The sequence below is a fragment of the Acipenser ruthenus genome, chromosome 4 (assembly GCF_902713425.1).
Source record: "Acipenser ruthenus chromosome 4, fAciRut3.2 maternal haplotype, whole genome shotgun sequence".
Classification (NCBI taxonomy): Eukaryota; Metazoa; Chordata; class Actinopteri; order Acipenseriformes; family Acipenseridae; genus Acipenser; species Acipenser ruthenus.
In genome coordinates, this window is record NC_081192.1 from 3,499,542 (window position 1) to 3,518,510 (window position 18,969).

At 43.0% G+C, this 18,969-nt stretch overlaps 1 protein-coding gene across 9 annotated transcripts in view; it reads right to left on the minus strand.

Moving 5' to 3' along the window:
- Positions 1-18,969, minus strand: part of macf1b (microtubule actin crosslinking factor 1b) — an 83,540-nt gene that overhangs the window by 18,941 nt on the left and 45,630 nt on the right. For 8 of the 9 annotated variants that reach the window (XM_059021432.1, XM_059021418.1, XM_059021421.1 and 5 more), the window contains 23 exons: positions 18,445-18,648; positions 17,106-17,337; positions 16,319-16,566; positions 14,901-15,023; positions 14,710-14,811; positions 14,016-14,117; positions 13,641-13,805; positions 13,166-13,321; positions 9,117-9,314; positions 8,793-8,921; positions 8,203-8,373; positions 7,551-7,706; positions 7,128-7,334; positions 6,818-6,937; positions 6,476-6,645; positions 5,836-5,995; positions 4,938-5,132; positions 4,668-4,793; positions 4,428-4,571; positions 3,994-4,182; positions 2,207-2,321; positions 1,508-1,683; positions 156-318 (listed from right to left, as the gene is read on the minus strand). In XM_059021432.1, the coding sequence (XP_058877415.1) occupies positions 156-318; positions 1,508-1,683; positions 2,207-2,321; positions 3,994-4,182; positions 4,428-4,571; positions 4,668-4,793; positions 4,938-5,132; positions 5,836-5,995; positions 6,476-6,645; positions 6,818-6,937; positions 7,128-7,334; positions 7,551-7,706; positions 8,203-8,373; positions 8,793-8,921; positions 9,117-9,314; positions 13,166-13,321; positions 13,641-13,805; positions 14,016-14,117; positions 14,710-14,811; positions 14,901-15,023; positions 16,319-16,566; positions 17,106-17,337; positions 18,445-18,648 (3,751 nt within the window). The remainder of the gene's footprint in view (positions 1-155; positions 319-1,507; positions 1,684-2,206; positions 2,322-3,993; positions 4,183-4,427; positions 4,572-4,667; positions 4,794-4,937; positions 5,133-5,835; positions 5,996-6,475; positions 6,646-6,817; positions 6,938-7,127; positions 7,335-7,550; positions 7,707-8,202; positions 8,374-8,792; positions 8,922-9,116; positions 9,315-13,165; positions 13,322-13,640; positions 13,806-14,015; positions 14,118-14,709; positions 14,812-14,900; positions 15,024-16,318; positions 16,567-17,105; positions 17,338-18,444; positions 18,649-18,969) is intronic. The other variant, XM_059021427.1, reaches the window with a different exon arrangement.

An 18,969-nucleotide genomic window follows, 5' to 3' on the forward strand; every position in this document is an offset into this window, starting at 1 on the left:
TAAAAACATTTGAAAGCATTTCAGAAACCATGGTTAACCAAGCATGGGAAATCCTAGTTAACTGCGAAACTACCTTTACCATTTTCTAGGGTTCACTTTTATTAAAGGGTGGGAGATGTACTGCACAGAGACAGCTGAACAGAGTCTGAACTCACTGGATGACAGGACGTTGTCCATGAACTCCTTCTGGCTGATTCTTCCATCCTGGTCCCTGTCGATGCCTCTGAACACGTCCAGGATGCGGGACTTGAGGTGACTGATCCACTGCATGTACCTCTTGCGCCACACGCTGAAGTCAAAGTTTGCAAACTCTTCCAGCTGTGAATAAAGACACAATCATAAGAAGACCAGCAGTATCACAGCATGAGGGAGACAGCATGTGAGCATGTGAGGGGCTCCATGCTGCAAAGGCTATCTGCACAGAATAGGGTTATCACTCATTCTGGTTTTGCCTGGATTGTTCTCTTTTTGAGTCTTACAGATTTCCCAGGACATTAAATGTCATCAAAGTATATGATTTATTATTTATTTATTTATTTTTTGTATGAAATGACTCTGGTGTCTCAGTTTTTTGTAAATCAGAGGTAGGAACCCTAGCACTGAACCGTTTCTCAAGAGCTTTACATTTGGTAGTTGGAACTCAGGTACAATTCATTTTAATGATATATATATATAGATAGAGAGAGAGAGAGAGAGAGAGAGAGAGAGAGAGAGAGAGAGAGAGAGAGAGAGAGAGAGAGAGAGAGAGAGACACACACACAGTGCTCCCTCGCTATTAGGCTGTCGGTTATAACATGCCTCAGCTATAACACTCCTACAGCAGGTCCCCCAATTCCCTATACTAGTGATTCATGCAATATTTCTACAGTAAATACAGTACCGGTGTTCAAACTGTAAACAACTTCTCAGTCTAACTTCCGTTTCTGTCTCTCCCTTTTGATACAGTATCTGAACTGAAGAAAAGCTGCGCTGGCACTTCAGCCCCGCTCCGGCAGCCGAACCTGGGGTGAGCCCATTCCCTCTTCCCCTCTCCCAACCCGTACTTGGTTTGCTTGTCTGTCGCTTCAAAATGAACTCCCGACCGCCGTTTAGCCAGGCTATTTATAGTTTTAAAAACTGCAAATTAAAATGATCCACGAGTGGGAATGTTACCTTATTATTTTTTTTTGTAAAAAATACAGCGTTGATTACATGGTGCTTTATGCATGGTTAATTCACAGAAAGTTACATTTTTGCTTCACTATATGTGCATTATAGAGAGGGAGTTTATTTTATTTTGTATTTTAGTCAGATGTGTGTTGTTATGTGTTGTGCAGCGCTCCTTCCCCCATTCATAACGCTATTCGGTTATAATGCTTTGTGTCCCCCAAGACCTAAATAAATACTGCACCAGAAATATTCATGTTTATTTCTTGTCATGTTTTTTTTCCAGATAAAAGCTGATGGTGTTTGGTCCTTTGCCCCTTGACCCCTATGTACTGTATGTTTCAAGACAGGCAGCCCTCACCTCTTTGATCCGCTGAAACTGGTCCTGCAAGCGACACTGCCTGTCCAGGGCCAGGATCCACAGCTGCTGCCAGCGGCTGACCAGCTGTCCAAGCTGTGGGGTCTGGGGCTCCAGGTTCTCCAAGGGGACTGGGGTGACTGGGGTCACTGGCTGGGACTTCACAGTGCCCCTCCGCTCTGAAAGAGAAGCGCAGACAGGTCTCTCAGCCATTTCAGGGATCCCTGTTCTATAGACGTCAGTATCCCTTGCTGGGGATGCAGATCCTGGATCCTGGTGTGCAGTACAGTGTGTATGTACGTAATTTACAGGCATACCCTGGATATACAGTGGATACAGGTGTGCAGTGTGTATGTACGTAAGTCCCATTTAAGAGTTTCACATAAAGGATATCTAGAGAATCGCTTGTCGAACTGAGATGAAACTTGCTAAGGATATTAGTTATAGTTTCAGGGTGCTGCAAGTCTGTCTTCCTGCTTATATGTCACACCTACATTTTTGTTATATATCTAGAGAAGACCTTATTTAATTGTGATGAAAGTTCTTCTGGATACAATGCATGTAAAATGTACGTGGAGTGTGAATTCCAGCTTGGAAACAAGACTGTGCGTTCAAAACCCTGGTCTTCATTCCATGTAGAGTGTCTACCGACAGGGCAGGCCGTTAGCTTTGACTAATCGTTACAGAGAACGCATCCCTTACTGGATGGAGTTTTCCGGCTCTGAGGTAGCTGAGGTTTTGGTGCAAGTTTCAGTTTGCAGGACTTGGTGATCTTCTCCACCTCTGGCAGCTTCCGGTTTAGCTCCACCATAAACTCCTGCAGAGAAGATAAAACAAAACTGAGAACTAGAGGCACTATTTCCTTATTCGAAAGGCCTGAAGCTGTATAATCCATGGCTAGGATGACTGTCAGAGTCAGATTTGAAACTCAGATCCTGGTTTTGATGAGATTTGTTTCTGTGTTTGTGTTGGTTTTTGTATTTTTTGTATAGGATTGATTTGTTTGCAATTCATTGGAAAACACAGAAAGGACTGTCGTTTAGCACCACATGAACTGTATCATTGAAGAGTGCACAGAGGCGCGCGTGAGTCTTTCGTTTGGGGAGGCTGTTCCATACTTGTCCCCATGCATTTATTGGACCCAATGATGTACAGTAAGATACACGCACACACACACACACACACACACACATAAGGTAATTTGCAAAACAAAGAACTGCACTCTTACCGTAAACTTTCGGATATCTCTATGGGGCTCAGATTGGTGGGAAGAATGGACGTTAAACCAAGCATTGTCTCCTCGAATTACACTGAAATGCAACTAAATCCTGTATTTTGGACCTTGGTGATACTGCAACAGGACTGTCGCAGTCGTGTTTACCTGTGCATCCGAAAACTGTCTTTGGTAAGCAAAACCATTCATTTTCATCAGAATATTAAAATACGTTTTCATATTTTAGAATACAGTAAGCAGGCAGATGCAGTTTTCTGCTTTCCTTGCAGACACTTTTTCAGAAGTTCAAAATACCCCGCTTTCACTGAAAATGGAGTGAAGGTCTGGAAAATTCTAAAGAAAAAACTTCAGAAACATTCATAATCTGGCACCACAAACAGTGTTGTGAAAGGTGGCATTTGTTCAAACAGTCGACGGAAGTATGTTCTGACTGCAGCGTCACAGTTATCAAATTCTCACAAAACGGTGGTGCGTGAAAACAGACAATATGCTACAAAATTATTTTGCCACAAGTTCTGTAAAATCAGATTCGGATCAAGCTGTTTGTATAGATAACATCAATTCGAATAAATGTAGAATTTGTGACGAGGATGTTCCAGGCAAGGGAAAGAGCGAAAAGGATTCAGAGTTTTCATCTGCTGCCTCCTGCAGCAGTATGGGGGGCTCAGATCGGCGGTAAGAATTGGCGTTAAACCAGCCAAGCACTGTCTTCTCCAATGACATTGAAATGCAGCTAAATCCTGCATCTGTACTACAGTGTTGAGTTTGATATCCCAGCTGTCCTAGCGGTCTGGTGGTTGCGCAGTAGGAAAAACGAGAAATATGTTCATTAGACCTGTTTTGCGCGTTTGCGGGGGAAAAAAATCGATAATCTCTCACAAATATTTTTTTGTGTTGGTTAGAACAATTTCTCGTCAGGGTTTGGGCATTTTAGCCCCCCCCCCCCCAAGCCTCTTATACGCGCCGCCTATGAGAGTGCAGTTTAATTAATCAAATACAGCAACTTCATATGGACTGCTGCTACCAATTTTGAAGACTCTTCAGGAAAGTGTTGTAAAAAATAAATAAGTAACAGCTCAGTGTAACGTCTATACTAAAGAACTTTATTTACAGTATGTTATTATTTCTGGGACACCAGTGCTGCCTGTAGTATCTGTGTGCTGCACCTCATGCTGTGTGTGTGGTGTGTGGAGGTTTGTGTGAGGTCTGTACTTTTCCCCTGTGTGAGAAGTGTCAGGGCTGGTTAATTCTGTACCGTGTGCTGTTGGATGAGCTCCTGAGCCTGAGCCGTTTCCTCAGGCGCTGGCTCCTGGTCCCGCAGGGTCAGAGACTCCTCGGCTGCTGAGATCCAGTCCAGCAGCCTCTGCACCTCCTCCCTCTCTGCCTCCAGATTGGACAGGCTGCCCTGGATCCGCTCTCCCTGCTGACGCGCCCAGGCCTGGACCTACAGCACACAGGAACAGAGGGGAAAGCTGCACTGTATCAATGCCGTTTGTATGTCACACACTTTTGTTTTTGCTTAGTTTTACTGTTGCTGAAATTTAACAAAATAAAAAAACACAACAAAAGCACTTGGGAAGTAATTAACCCAGTATAAATGGGTGGGGGGTGGGGGGTGGGGGGCTTCAATGATAAAATATTTACAGCCAACTGTGACTAATAAAATACAAGGAATGACATCCAACCCACCTCCTCAAAGCGGGTCTTGGTGACACTGATCCACGACTTCATTGTGATGACAGAGTCCGGGTGGCAAGAAGAGAGGATTTCTTCTCCTAGGGATCTGATGCAGTCCAGCTCCATCAGCTGGCACTTCAGTAAATTCATTGATTCCTGCAGCAGAGAGACGTGGATAAGGTGAGACCAGGCTTGCATGTCCCCGGATCCCGCATGCCACGGCTCAGAGTACTTTTTAGAACCCTTGCTCACCTGGTGCTGCTTATGAAATTCCAACACAGCTTTCTCCTCCTCAGGAAACCCCCTGTACTGAAGTGCCCGCTCAACTTCAGACAGCTTCTCAAGAAACACATGGACCAGAGAGTGGAACTCTTCTGCCTGCCAAGATAAAGAGAGTGTGAGATAAATAGCCGTACTTATTTATTGAGCAGGTCTGCAGTATGATCCTAGGGTGTGCATTTAACCGCTGGGAAAGTGCGTTGACTTGGTGGAAAGGGTGTCAGAGAGTTGTGACCTACGTACCTGCCGCACTGCTGCTTCCAGCCTTGCCTGCTTGCATACAGACAACCTGCATACCGTCTCCCATCGACTTTCCAGCTCTTCAATCTGCACCTGCAGCCACTGGGAGTCTGTGCTGCTGCTTTTGGTCAGGTCCCTCACTGATCGCTTCAGGGTCTTTATACAGCCAGCTCGCTTTCCCAGCTCCTTCTGGAAAGCCTAATATACCAAGGGACAGCTTTTAATCAAATTATACAATACAGCAATGTGTGGTCCAGTGGTTAAAGAAAAGGGCTTGTAACCAGAACGTCCCCAGGTTCAAATCCCACCTGACTCATTGTGTGACCCTGAGCAAGTCACAACCCCCTTGTGCTCTGTCTTTCGGGTGAGACGTAGTTGTATGTGACTCTGGAGCTGATGCATAGTTCACACACCCTAGTCTCTATAAGTCGCCTTGGATAAAGGCGTCTGCTAAATAAACAAATAATAATAATAATTTGCTGACCACATTCCTAAATTTCCATTCTCAACATCACTTTCTATCTCTCTGTCTATATATATATATATATATATATAGACAGAGAGATAGAAAAATATATATATATGGAGTGGTGGCGGAACGGGGTGAAACAGTGACACAGCTGCAGCAGCAGGGGGCATGGGCCTGGGATTATTTTGTTTATGGTTTTTTTTCCCCAACATAAAACCAATGTCACCTTACAATAATTGATTTTGAGTTTCAGTGTTTTAAAATAAAATATCAAACATAACGTAATTTCAATATTTGTAATTCAGTAATATGAGAGAATTGGTCAGGGGTCTGAATACTTTTGCAAGGCACTGTATATATATATATATATATATATATATATATATATATATATATCAGGTGTGCTTTATAATATTTCATACTCTTGATTACCTTGTGTTTATCAATAAGATTGTTGACAAGGTCTTTTTCCCCTCCAACGGGCATTTCTTCAGACAGCTGTGGTTCGGCCCTATAAAGCCAGTCCATCAGGGCCTGCAGGGCATCTGTGAATCTGCCTGAAAACAGCAGCGCTTCTTCCAGCTTATGCTGCCTAAAAAGAATTGGCAATTACATCTCAGACACCACTTTCTTTATACATCCAACTTCCAAGATATACGAAAGCAGAACTTCATGTGTGTCACTGGGTAGATTTTGAATTAAATAAACCTAATTGTATGTGGCACAGATTTGAATCAGAAGTTTTCCTGTAGGAAACCTAGAGTGACAGTCTTTTCAAAATGTTAGCTTGGGACTATCTGTGAATGTATTGATTGCAATCTCTAAATTGCAGTTAGTGGTCAAGTCTCTCACAGAAACCACATGACACCATCATGCAATCAGTTGATTCATTCTTTAATATGACACAAAACTAACATCTTGGAGTACCCAGGACCGGGACTACTGCAAATCCAGTAAGTGGCACTGACCCAAGTTTATTTTTTGTTTGCTTCATTAGGGTAAGCTCATACACCAGGTAGTGAAGACAGCATTCTCACATTGCTTCCTTTTTATATATGTCCGCTCTCCTCACCTCTCTGTGGATTTCGCAATGATGGTGTCCCATGTGTCTCTCAGCTCTGCCACGAGGTCCTCCAGTTGCTGCCTGTCTCCTGGACTCTGGGATCTCTCACGCAGAGACCGCCCGCTCTTCAGGGTGGCTTCATAAACGGGTCGTTTGGATCTCAGCAGCTTCTGGAACTCCTGGGCTCATACGCAGAGGAACAGCAATCAATAAACTAGAAGTCCATGGCACTTTCATCCACAGGAAAATAATCAGTATATTCTGATGGTAGAAGAGGGATGGTAGAGGAGAGATGATAGAGGATAAGTGGTAGAGGAGAGATGGTAGAGGTTTTTAGCACCCAGATCCTACCTTCTGCTCTGTCAGCTGTTGCTTGATTTCTTCATGAGACACAGCAATCTCGTTGTGTGTGTCCAAAGTCTGCTCCACCTCCACCATCCAGTCCACAAGAAGATGCCATGACTCGCTGAACTAAAACAAACAAGAACTTTACCAAGTGAGTATACCTGTAATCAACAAAGTCCTGGGTGTTCAACTTTGGATAGAGATCTATAGTCATCTCATCATCAGATAGGTCAGCTGGATAACAATCTAAATCTGCATGTGTTTACTGTACCAAGGCATATTTATCAGACACTGTCTCACCACACTGACAATGTACCTGTTTAGCTTGCTTCTTGGCTTCTTCCAGTGCTTTCCCCCTCTCAGCAGTGCGTTGAAGAACCTTTCCCCAGCGGTCCTGCACCGTCACAATAAGGTTCTGCACCACATTGCAATCCTGTTTCCTGCTGAACTCTTTAAGCCGCGACGCTACTCCCTCCACTGCTGACATCTTCTCACTGTAGGTGTTCACTTCAGTTACCAAGATCTAAAAGAAATGAACAGTACCGGATAAATACCACAGACGTCTCAGACAGGGAATGGATGATCGAACATTCTACCATCTTCCAATTGTGAACAGCCTTCCAACCACCCACCCACCAACTTAAATAACTCCTTACTTCAAGGATAACATAGGATGGCAGAGATGTAGCTCAGATAAAATGACAGTAAAAAAAATGTCAATTTGCTCCTCAGCACCCACCCTGTGCTCCTGTATCTGTGTGTTGACGGTCTCCAGCAGGAGGCTTGGTGGAGGTAAGGCACTGAGGTCCTCTTCAGTCTGAGACATCCCCTTGAGCAGGTCCTGGATGGTGCTGTGAAACTCCTTTGCCACCGTCAGCCCTTCAGACAGCTTCGCCTAGGAGAAGACACACAATATTCTTTTTTTTTTCAATGAGCAATTCATGAACACTATCCGATAAACTTTTTCCCAGGAAAATACCAAGTCAACATGGCCTCTATCCTAGCCCCTGATGGACCATGAAGAATATTTCAGAAAAAAATGCATTACTGAGACTAATGTATGATCAGATGCATAAAAGCTATGGATGAACAAATTATGGCTGCAGCAGTTCAAACTGTTTTTCTGCAATCTAAACACCAGTTAAGATGGAACATTCATAGGACCCGATCAGAGAGAAAAAATATCTGAAAATTATTAAACACAAATTGTACCGTAAGACACACTTGTATTGTTCATGATGAGCATATCAACTTGCTTTCTCAGCATGATGAGGTTGGGCACAGTGACTACCTTCAGATGTCACAGAGCCCTGTACCAGTGCCAGTGCAGTAATGACTTTGACATGTTACCTTGAGTCCTTACAAGTGAACTGTTCTTGGTTGTCACTGACCTTTCTTTCCATCACCTTACTATGCACAGCTTCCCACTTCTGCTCAAGGATACAGAGGCTGTGCTCAGTGCTTGAACCCCTGGCCACATTGCTGCTGGCCAGCAACCTGTGGATGGCATCCCTCACGTTGTTGTAAGCATGTAGTTTGGACTCCATTTCTTTGCACAACTCCTATGCAGGAGGAAAAGAAAAAGTTGTGAATCATTACGAAGATCATTCAGTCCATCAGTGTTTGTCTGGTTCCTAGTGGGCTTACTGATTCCAGAACTTTATCTGGTCAGCTCTTAAAGGATCCCAATGACACAGCTGGAACCACTCGGCTTGGTAACCCATTGTATAAGCACGTTTACAAATGAGAGGAGGCCATTCGGCCCATCATGTATATGTCCACCACTCTGTACAGTATGTAAAAAAGTGTCTTCTAGTCTCTGATCCGAGTCCCAACATAATTGTCCTCTGGTCCTGGTCTCTGTGCTGCACTCAAAATAGTGATTTACACAATACCCTGGCACATGTTATTCCAAAGGAATACCTTACAGAGCATAACAGAAAACTGAATGCCATTTGTAAATTGACAGGCTGTTGCATACCAGATGTGCAGTGAGCTTCTCTTTAGCAGTCTCTGGCAGTCCCCAGACCGGCTTGGAGGATGAGAGTCTCAGTTCAGTGTGTTCCAGCCACTGTAACAGGTCCTGGATCTCCATTGTTACATCCTGTACCTGTTTTATATCGTTTAGAAAAGAACAAAAAACCAATACACCTTAATAACTTGTAGTTACAATTTCAAAATCCTGATATATTTATTTTTTTTCCTAAACTTTCCCAGTTTCATTTACATTGCCTCTTCTTAGCCAACCAAATGCTCCGATAGATACAGTTGCTCTCTCATGCTGATATAGGTCCAGTAGACCCACCTGACTGAGGTTGTTCTCCAGCTCAAGCTGCCTCCTCTCTGTCTCACAGTGGACAAACTCCCAGTGCTCATTGAGATCCTCCAGTCTGGCCTGCAGCCCGTGATGACTGTCCCCTGCCCCGGCCTCCAACAGCTCTCGGCCAGCCTGGTTCAGAGACTCCATAGTGCGCACGTGTGACATCACGTCATTCCGCAGCACCTGAGAGGGCAATGGGGGTGAGAGTGTCATGCGCCAACAGAATTAAAACCAGCCTAGAGAGTCACTGTAAAACATCAAGCCAAGCATGCTTTGGAAAGCATTGCTCTTGCTCTTCTGTGCTTTTGAAATCTAAGCATTCAAATAAAGGTCTGTTTACAATACAGAAGTAGTTTTGGGTAATCAACTAAAACCTGTGGCCTACACCCTACCAATAGCGACATCAAACTTTAAGGAAATGCAAACAGCTCTCTCTTTGTCTCTGAAATCCAAGTACTATGCATTCAGGTTTGGTAGATATTCTTTTTAATTGCATCTTCTCAAGGCCTACTTCCAGTTTCAACTTTCTTTGTTGTTTGTCCTCAAGGTTGTTTCTGTGGGCACAACCCTATCACTGGGATGGCTGCTTGCTGTTAGAGCTCCTGCTATTTATAATCGAAAAATGTATCCTCATATTATTTTTTTGATTATTTTCTATATAAAATTATCTACTTAACATTCTTAAATGGCTACTTCATGCAAGGGAACCGTTGCTTCCCCTCAATCCACACTGGAGGGAAAGCGTATGAAGAGGTCACTGGACCCCGATGATTGGGACACCCGCCTGGCAGAGGTTGCACGCACTTTCCGTGGATCAGTTCAGGAAGCAGTTGATGCGGCTTTGCAGCCTGTGATTCAAAACATAACCGAAAGAGCTACTATCCTCAGCGCTCTTAAACAGGAGGTTGCAGATATTGCTTCCTCTTTGAGACTGCTAACTGCCAGGCAGGATAACACCAGAGCTGGTCTTCACCAGCAGAAACACGAAATTAATTAATGCAACGCTCGTACTGATGCTATACGAGGACAGAAATCGTTGCTGTAACATCGGGTGGTCCTCTGGATTCCAATAAACCACGCACCATGATATTTCAATGCCTTCGACTCCTCCAGGCTGCTCGAAAATCCGCTCCAATCATCGTGCAGGGACAAAGAGGAGAGCCTTTGGTGAAGTGAGAGCGAAGCTTCGCTCCCAGGGAGTGGACAATTTCTTGGTGTATCCAGCTATCTTGAAAGTCAATCATGGAAGGGAGCAGCTGTCCTTCAGTACACCTGAAGAGGATGATTCCCTTTTTGCTTAACGTTTTCAGGATAAGATGGGGTCTATTGATCCCTCTGCGCACAAAACCCTGTGCTTCTCATTCCTTAGTCCGGATGGAATGTCGGTATAGATGAACTAACTTTGCTCTGGATTACTACTTTTCGTACCTTTACGGTATGGAAGTGGAAACATTTTACTTCTTCTATAACTGGCAGTGACCCTTCAGGTCTGCACATTTAATCTTGTTGTTTCTTGACATTGATCTAGTCATTATGGAAGGTCCTCAAAGGGATAGCTACACTGCAGAGGGTATGATAACCCTATTAAGAATACTACTGCGGTTCATTATTAATAATTTGGATGTGTAGCTGTGTTAATTTCCACGATCTGTATTACTACCTGTGGCATTAATGTTATAAACATTGAATAGATGGGCTACTAGATTACATGTATGTTGTTTACAGTTGTTCAATTTGCAGTTCATTTTTCCCCATTTGCGAGGTGGTTTAGCTCACAGCAAGCCCCCTCAGGGTAGCCTGGTTCACGATGACAATTGTTCGATAGGTTGTGGGGGTGGGAGGGAGGCTAGGGAGGTGGAAGCAGGGAAGGGGAGGCTGAGATTTGGGGGTAGATAGACTGCGGAATCAGCAAGTGAGAGGGAGTACAGATGTTAACTGTGGCTTGAGATTTCTGATATGCAGTGTGCTCCCTCTAACGCTCTTCTTTATCATCCTTTATCAGTTTATTTGATTCTGTTTTTGTCATTACTATGCTACTGTCCTTTAGGATATTGCTATATGATGAGTGCCGAGTGCTACATCTTTTGCTCGTTCACTCTCCCTGATCTTTATTCATATCTTGGACCATGGCTAGTGTTGTCATTAATTCCTGGAATTTACAAGGGGCCAATCATCCTATAAAGAGAGCACAGTGCTTAGATGATCTCTTAAGAAAAAAGATATGTTTGCAGGAAACTAATTTGGTTTCAAGTGATGTTGCTCGTTTTCAAAATAAATATTACAAGGAAATTGCATATTCCTCTGCTCAGAATAAACATAGGGCTGCCCTTATTCTTGCCGAGAGACAGTTGTACCTCAGAATTCGTCTCCAGGGTAATGACTTGGAGGGAAGATTCTGCTATGTGAATACTCTGTTGAATAACATAGAGGTCTGTATTGCCGTTCTCTATGCACCAAATATCATAGATGCAGTTTATCGACCAGATGAAACATACATTGGCCTCATTGGGGAATATCCCTGTTATAGTGGCACAGTTGTTTGAGTAAAATTAAGTGCATATTATTGTTCTTCTTATTCTTCTTTGTATTTATGTATTAATGTGACATTTTTTTGTAATCTCTCCCCCATTTCCCTATTCCCAAAAGGTGGGGAAAAGAAAAGAAAAATCAGTACAAATAATTGTTCACAAAAAAAAAAAGTTATTTTTGTGGCAACTGCAATATTTATAAGAACAGTACTTGAGATGGGCTCAGTACTTGCTGGTACACAGTACCATCACTTCTATATTCTAAAAGCCTTACATACCGGCACTTCTTATAGCCAGAAATATGATCTAAAGTGCATGTAGAGATTTTTGAAAGTTTACGTTGCCTGGAAGTGTAGAGATTCTCGGGAATTGTATCTCCCATGTGGATTCTAATCTGCTCATGAGACCGCGTGCTGTTCTTGTAGTTGTGAAGATTTACCACCTGAGCCCCTGTGGAAGTTATTTTGACTGGAGCTCTGTTTGGTGAGTACTCTCTCATTTCAGTTTTAAACTTGCGAGTTACCTGTGTGGAGTGCAGGATGCACCCTATAGCCTGGACGTCGCCGGTTCGAGTTCAGGCTATTCCATTGCCGACCTTGGATGGGAGCTCCCAGGGGCGGCGCACAATTGGTCAAGCGCCACCTGGGGGAGGAGGGTTTAGGTCGGCCAGGGTGTCCTTGGCTCACCGCGCACCAGCGACCCCTGTAGTCTGGCTGGGCGCCTGCAGGCTTGACTATAAGCTGCCCGGAGCTGCAATGTCCTCCGACGCTGTAGCTCCGAGGTGGCTGCATGGTGAGTCTGCAGTGTGAAAAGAAGCGGTCGGCTGACGGCACACGCTTTGGAGGACAGCGTGTGTTCGTCTTCGCCTCTCCGTAGTCAGCGCATGGGTGGTAGCAGTGAGTCAAGCTTAAATAATAATTGGATATTCTAAATTGGGAGAAAATAATAGAAATAATTGGCGACTACTAAATTTAAAAAAAAAGAAAACTTGTGAATTACATATTGTAGTTAAAATGTTGCAAGGTCATGCATATACCCCCACACACATTTCTCTTTTTTTCCATTTCAAGCACTGCATACGAACATATTCTTTTGCTGACAGCTATGTCTGTTACAACATCAAGGTCTTCAACATGGTGAGTATTTCAGTATTCTGACCCTACATTTCTGATCCTACATTTATTTGTGACCGGCATGTAACACTTTGCATTTTGTTGGTAGTTGGAAACAAATTCAGCCTCACAGTATATAAACATTGCTTTTCCTTCAATAGATATATCTTATTTACTGTATTGTTTGTACATTGTAATTGTCTTTTTTATTGTTTTCCAGGACCCTCTTGTAAACAAGGCCTTGGTACCAATGGGTACATCCCCTGGTTAAATACATAAATAACAATCAATAAATAAATAAATAAATAAATAAATAAATACATAAATAAATAAATAACAATAAAATGTGGTTATCATCAAGCGTCTGTTGTTTCCAGCTGTCTCCCTCAACTACCTTGTGTTTAGCCAGCTCAATCTCACAGGTCTGCAGGTCGATGGTGATTGACCGGCTTCCCTGCAGCAGGTCTGTGGTGTGTGACAGCCAGGTGTGTAACTCGTCCAGGGTGTGCTGAAACTGCCCCAGCCCCAGCAGAGCAGACTCCAGCTGGTGCTGTAAAGAGAGAAAGTTATAAACGGTCTAGTGAATACCAAACAGAGCAGCAAGAGAATTCAGTGATTCAATACAGAGGTTTTGTAGATGTTAATGAACTTATAATGAATGTATGTCTGTACTGTACATGCAATTCTTTCCTGTGCCAAAAGCAAACTAAAAAAAAATATATATATTTTTTTCTTTTTAAACGAATCCACCAAGAATAGAATAGTAGTAGTGCAACAATAAAATGTTCTACAGGAGCGTGTATGATCTGCCGTAATATCTGAATCATAATATAAAATGAGTAGTACTGTACTGTGCATGACTTGTGTACCTGTCTGCTCACAGTCTCCCTCTCCAGGCAGTCCCAGCGCTGTCTGAAGTCAGTGAGTTCCGTGCTCCCTGCCTGCTGCTCTGAGCCCTGGGGGAGTCTGGAGGACAGACGGTGGTTTAAGCATTCCATCTCAATCTTCTGCTGGTACAGCTCGCGCTTAAACTCCTGCAATGAGGAAGTCCCGTTTTTACATGCAGACATTATGGTAGTTGAACAAAGAAAAAGAAAAGCGTAATTAAAATGATATGCATTAAGCACTCTGTCACAGGCCTCTCGTGGTTCCGTTTCTCAGTCCAGTTTCTTAATTGAAATGATATGCATTAAGCATTCTGTCACAGGCCTCTTGTGGTTCTGTTTCTCGGTTCAGTTTCTTACCTTCAGATCGCACAGCTGCTGTTTAACTGTCTCCAAGTCAACTCCAATGAAGAACTCTTGGGCAGCTCTTGTCTCTGCCGATTCAAGCCACTCAAACAGCAGCTAGGGAACAAAGTGCCTGTCATTCTGCTGGTCACCGAATCAAAAACACAATTCAAACTACATTGTCAGCGGTGCTGTAGTTCCATTAAAAACATGTCTCTACAGAGCCACAACAACTGTTTCGATTCAGATGGGGTTACTCGCAACCTAAGTTGCTGTGTTTTCTCTTAAATACTCTCTAAGCAGCACTGGTTCAATTTCCTTTCATTTCACTTTCAATTTATTTCAATTTATTTTATTTACATAGTGCTTTTCACACCGCAGTATCTCAAAGCGCTTTACATGAACTCTGCAGTATTCCATAATAATTGTATTTTACGTTTTTAATTTGCTGTAAAGAGCACACACCATACTGTGTCATAGACCACTAGCGCATGACTTAAATCCTAAACTGCCCAAGAAGTAAAACGTGTATTTATTTTAGTGGAAGAAGAGACAGTTTTGAATTGACATTTTCAATAGTACACAATGACATCTCTTGGCGTTTGCTCCTAGCTTTTGATTTGTTGCTCAGGAACCATGTGAAGAAACGCATTGTGGTTATTTGTGAGATGGCTGGAGTATTCAGTCCCAGCAGAAGAGGCAGCCTCACCTCTATTGCTTCCTGGTACTGCACAGCTGTCTGGAGACAATCCTCCAATTTGTTGTATCGCTCTGTCCACAATGTGCTCAGGTTGTTCCACATGCAATACAGCTGGAAGAGGAGGAAATATACTATATTAAAGCGCTGATCACAAACATGATGAAGGCAGCATTGCTGAAAGTGTCTCAACACATGCTTACCTCATCTAAGCTCTTGGTTACATCAGGTTTGTCAGTGTCGCCACAAGCTGACATCAGATCCACTCCCAGAATTCCTAGCATGTCCAGGTCCCCCTGTATGCTGTCGATGTCTCCCCTGAGAGTCTGTGGTAAGAAGACACATTCTCCTTGAATACAAATAGCTGATTTTTGCTACAACTCAGGAATGATCAAATTCGCCAAACTAACTGAGCCCTGACAACCACACCTGCTGTAAGTTGTTGTGGTTCATCAGTACATTTGTAAATACATCTTATTTTGCTGAGCTCAGATAAAGAGACAACAAAAACTGTTTAAAAAAAAAAAAAAAAAAAAAAAAAAAACAGAGAGGACTGTTAAAATAAGGTTTCTTCTTCCCCATTCCACTGACTGTCAACCAAAATCATGTTACAGTATCACTTGTGGCATGGGGATGTGTGGCAGTCTGGCTCGCAGTGGTGAAGTGGATGACGTCACGGACCAGGAAGTAACTGACACCAAAACAGTGGATGGGCGGGTGAAGCTGAGTGCAGTAGCACTCAGCGTATTTATTAACAAACAAAATATTTAAACAAAACACAAAACACAAAACAAAAGGGCACGAGGGCCAAACGAATCAACAAACAAACAAGTAAGTGTCGTGCTGGAGAATCCAGCACGTTTTAGCAATTGTTTTTTTCAAATGTGACTCGCTCTCTCCGCTCCCCGTACTCTCCTCTGTACACCCAACCACAAGTGCAGAGAGCTGCAGGTTTATATACTCTGGCCGAGGGATTAACTAGTTGGTAATTATCTTATTATCCCTCGGCCAGAGTCTGCACGCGTTTGGTAAGGATGCATGACTGTCAGCTAGTTAAATAATCAGTAGCTGATCAGCCATGCATCCTCACGGTGTTTTTAAATATAACAATAAAAGACGCAGCGCTTTTACCCGCGCCGCAAACAAAAATACAAATAATAATAAATAGGGGCGGGACACTCCACCACAGGATGTCACTTCTTTAGATTTAAATTAAGCTCTTTGTAGTATTCACTGTAGTACTGAGATACAGTGGGTAAAGAAAAAACAGTTCTAAGCCATACCCAGAGTAGAAAAATGAATTGCTTTTATTCCCTTTCACAGTAACCCCCCCCCCCCCCCCCCCCTTAGGTTCAATGTGCTTAGGCGACTTTAAAGCCTGTCTACTTTGTTTAACAGCTAACACACTTAAAGAAGCTCTAGTGGTATGGAGACCAGTTTGAGGTCTGTTTTCTAGAAAGGAATCAGAATGCTTCAGGATCAGCATCTAAGCAGTTTTAATGGAATATATGGGAAATATAAGCAGATTTGTGTCACCTGCTTTTTCTTTCTCTCAAACCACCCTGGCAGAATGAATAAGGTAGTTCAGGTAATGAGTGACCAATGAGAGGAGGGCACATACCTGCATGGTGTCCAGGCTTTGTCTGATAGAATCTGGGCTAGATCTGGTTCCGTTCAGTTCCAGGACCGCCTGCTGGGTGTCGTTCAAGGTGACTGTAATGTCAGCGAGGTCACTCCAGAACTTGCTGGCCAGATTGAGGAGGTTCAGTAGCCACTTCTCCCTGTCCCGGGCCTGGGTCTGGGTCTCCTCCCACTGCTGACCTAAATTAGACACTCTCTCCTGGATGGCTAAAGAAAAGGGAAACAGCCCTGCGGGTTGATTTGTAATAAATAATGAGCTGCTTTATGATCTGCTTGATTCACTCGCTCTTCAGGGTTATTCACTGGGTCAAACAGCCATGTGACAGGAACAAATCTCCTTGAACCCTGTTATACCATGGTTAATGATTGTTTCAGCATCAATATATATATATATATATATATATTATTATTATTTATTATTATTTATTTCTTAGCAGACACCCTTATCCAGGGCGACTTACAATCGTAAGCAAATACATTTCAAAATATATATACATATACATACTGTACTGTATAATGATGCAGGTGCTGAGCGCCCTGCTAGTTGAAACAGAGATGTCAAAAGCCATCAGTTAGGGCTAAGAGGAAGCACTGTAAAACAGGCAACCAGTGACTCTGATACAAGACCAATACTAAATTTGCTGTGTTTTCCAAGCACCATGTCAAGGCTATGTCTCGCTTGGCTCATGTAAGTGAAGTATGTAACCTCCACCGTGTATAAGCTATAAATACCCTACCCTACCCAATAAAGCTGCTTTCTTTTGTACCTGCGACAATGGAGCTGTCCCCAGTTGTCTGCGCATTGGCGATGAGCTCAGCAGCCTGTGTTCGGACTGTGTTCAGCCCCAGCTCCAGCTTGTCCAGCTCGGACAGGGTGTGCCGGTTGTCCTCCAGCTGCTCCTGGATCCTGGACGACTCCCCTCGCAGGGTCACAGGGGCCTGCAGTCGGCTCTGGAGCCTGTCCAAACTTTCTGACATCAGGGACATCCTCTCGGTCAGCTGCAGGGAGAGGAGAGGCCTCAGGATTTACAAGAGGAAATGAATTGTGGGTATACAGTGCGAGAGGGATCCAGCCTGGATCATCAAAACCTGAACGAGTTTACAACTGCTTCTGTTTGACTTACAGGATAAGAACCCTTGTTTATATTCTGGTGTGGGACATTAATACCTTTATTCAGATTACCTAAGTGATGCACGGTCATCACGTTTTGAAGGTCGCAAAGCCAGTCACATTTTAAGGTTTATGAATTAAGGTAAACATGGAATTAGCTACTTTGTTACGCTATGAGGATGATACCAGATCATGTTTCAAATCTGAACTACGTTTACCATTTATTAGATCCAAATACCCACACAGTACATTACGCTACACTGATGGTCCTGAAAATCTGCAGGTATTGGGAGCTTCTCTGTGTCGCCTCTATGCCTGATATTTATACTCTAGTAGGCTCAGAGACTACATAACAACATTTTGTTTCTGTTATCTTACTAATTATAATATAAATGTGTTATTCAGCTGTTACTCCACTCAGATGCAGCCAACCACACTTTTACCATATTTTTCCTTCCCCATGCTTTCTTTCCCATGGCTCATTATTCATTCATTTTAAGCCTTAACAGCTGGACTTATGCCAGTCACCTCCGGCAAACTAGTTTAACATTAACAACACATTTTCAATGCGTGTTGGTTGCATTATATTTAGCTAGTGTAAATAGAGCATAAGTCTTGACTCATAACTCTTTTACTTTAAGCGTGGGTACCCCATTTCTGCAATAATGGATGATGTGGAAAGTAGGGCCTAAATGTGTTCTTGGAAAGGTTTTAAATCTATTTCCCAACCTATTTGCCTTTGGGATCATTTGCACTGCTCACTGTATCCTAGTGCAGTTAGTCAACCTTTTTATTTCAAATATGTTTTCATCTCTGAGTCTCAGTGACACGAATCAGCATTTTCAAGAATCACACAGAAAAGTCATTTTTCTTCCTTCAGTTAATGAAGCTTTCCAAACCTGCCATTAGACATACATTCCCAGTAATCCTGCATTCAGCTCTTCAGTGCTGGGTACAGTGGATATCTCATTTGGTTTAAATCTTCCCTTTGTTACCTGAGTATAGCGTGGCAGTGCCTCCTCTAGAACACAGGCGGCCTGCCGCACCCTTTCCTTTATTGTTCCATAAAGCTCTTCTGCGGCCTTGCTTTTCTCTGCAAAGGCCTCTCCCTGAGCATGGCTCAGCTCCACCAGCCGGACGCTCACTGACTTTAGCCTCGCTATCAGGGGCTTGTGCTCTGCAATCAACTCTCGCAGCCCCTGTGTGGAGGGAAGAAGAGGATTAAACCTCATATTGGGCCTCATTTTCTGTTTGCACTGGTTGAAGCCCAATCTCATTATGTTGTTACATAAAGTTGAATAAAACCTGCTGAATAATGTTACGTTAACATATTGAATTGCATGCTGCTTTGTAGTTTTCCATATACTTATCGAAAAACTGACTGTGACATTTTGAAATCTAACATGAAATACTGTACCACTATTATGGCTTCCGGTAGACTTTTGCAATATAATTTTGTAGTTACTTTCATTACATAATGTTAAATAAAATATCTAAATTATGTTCATATGGTTTCATTT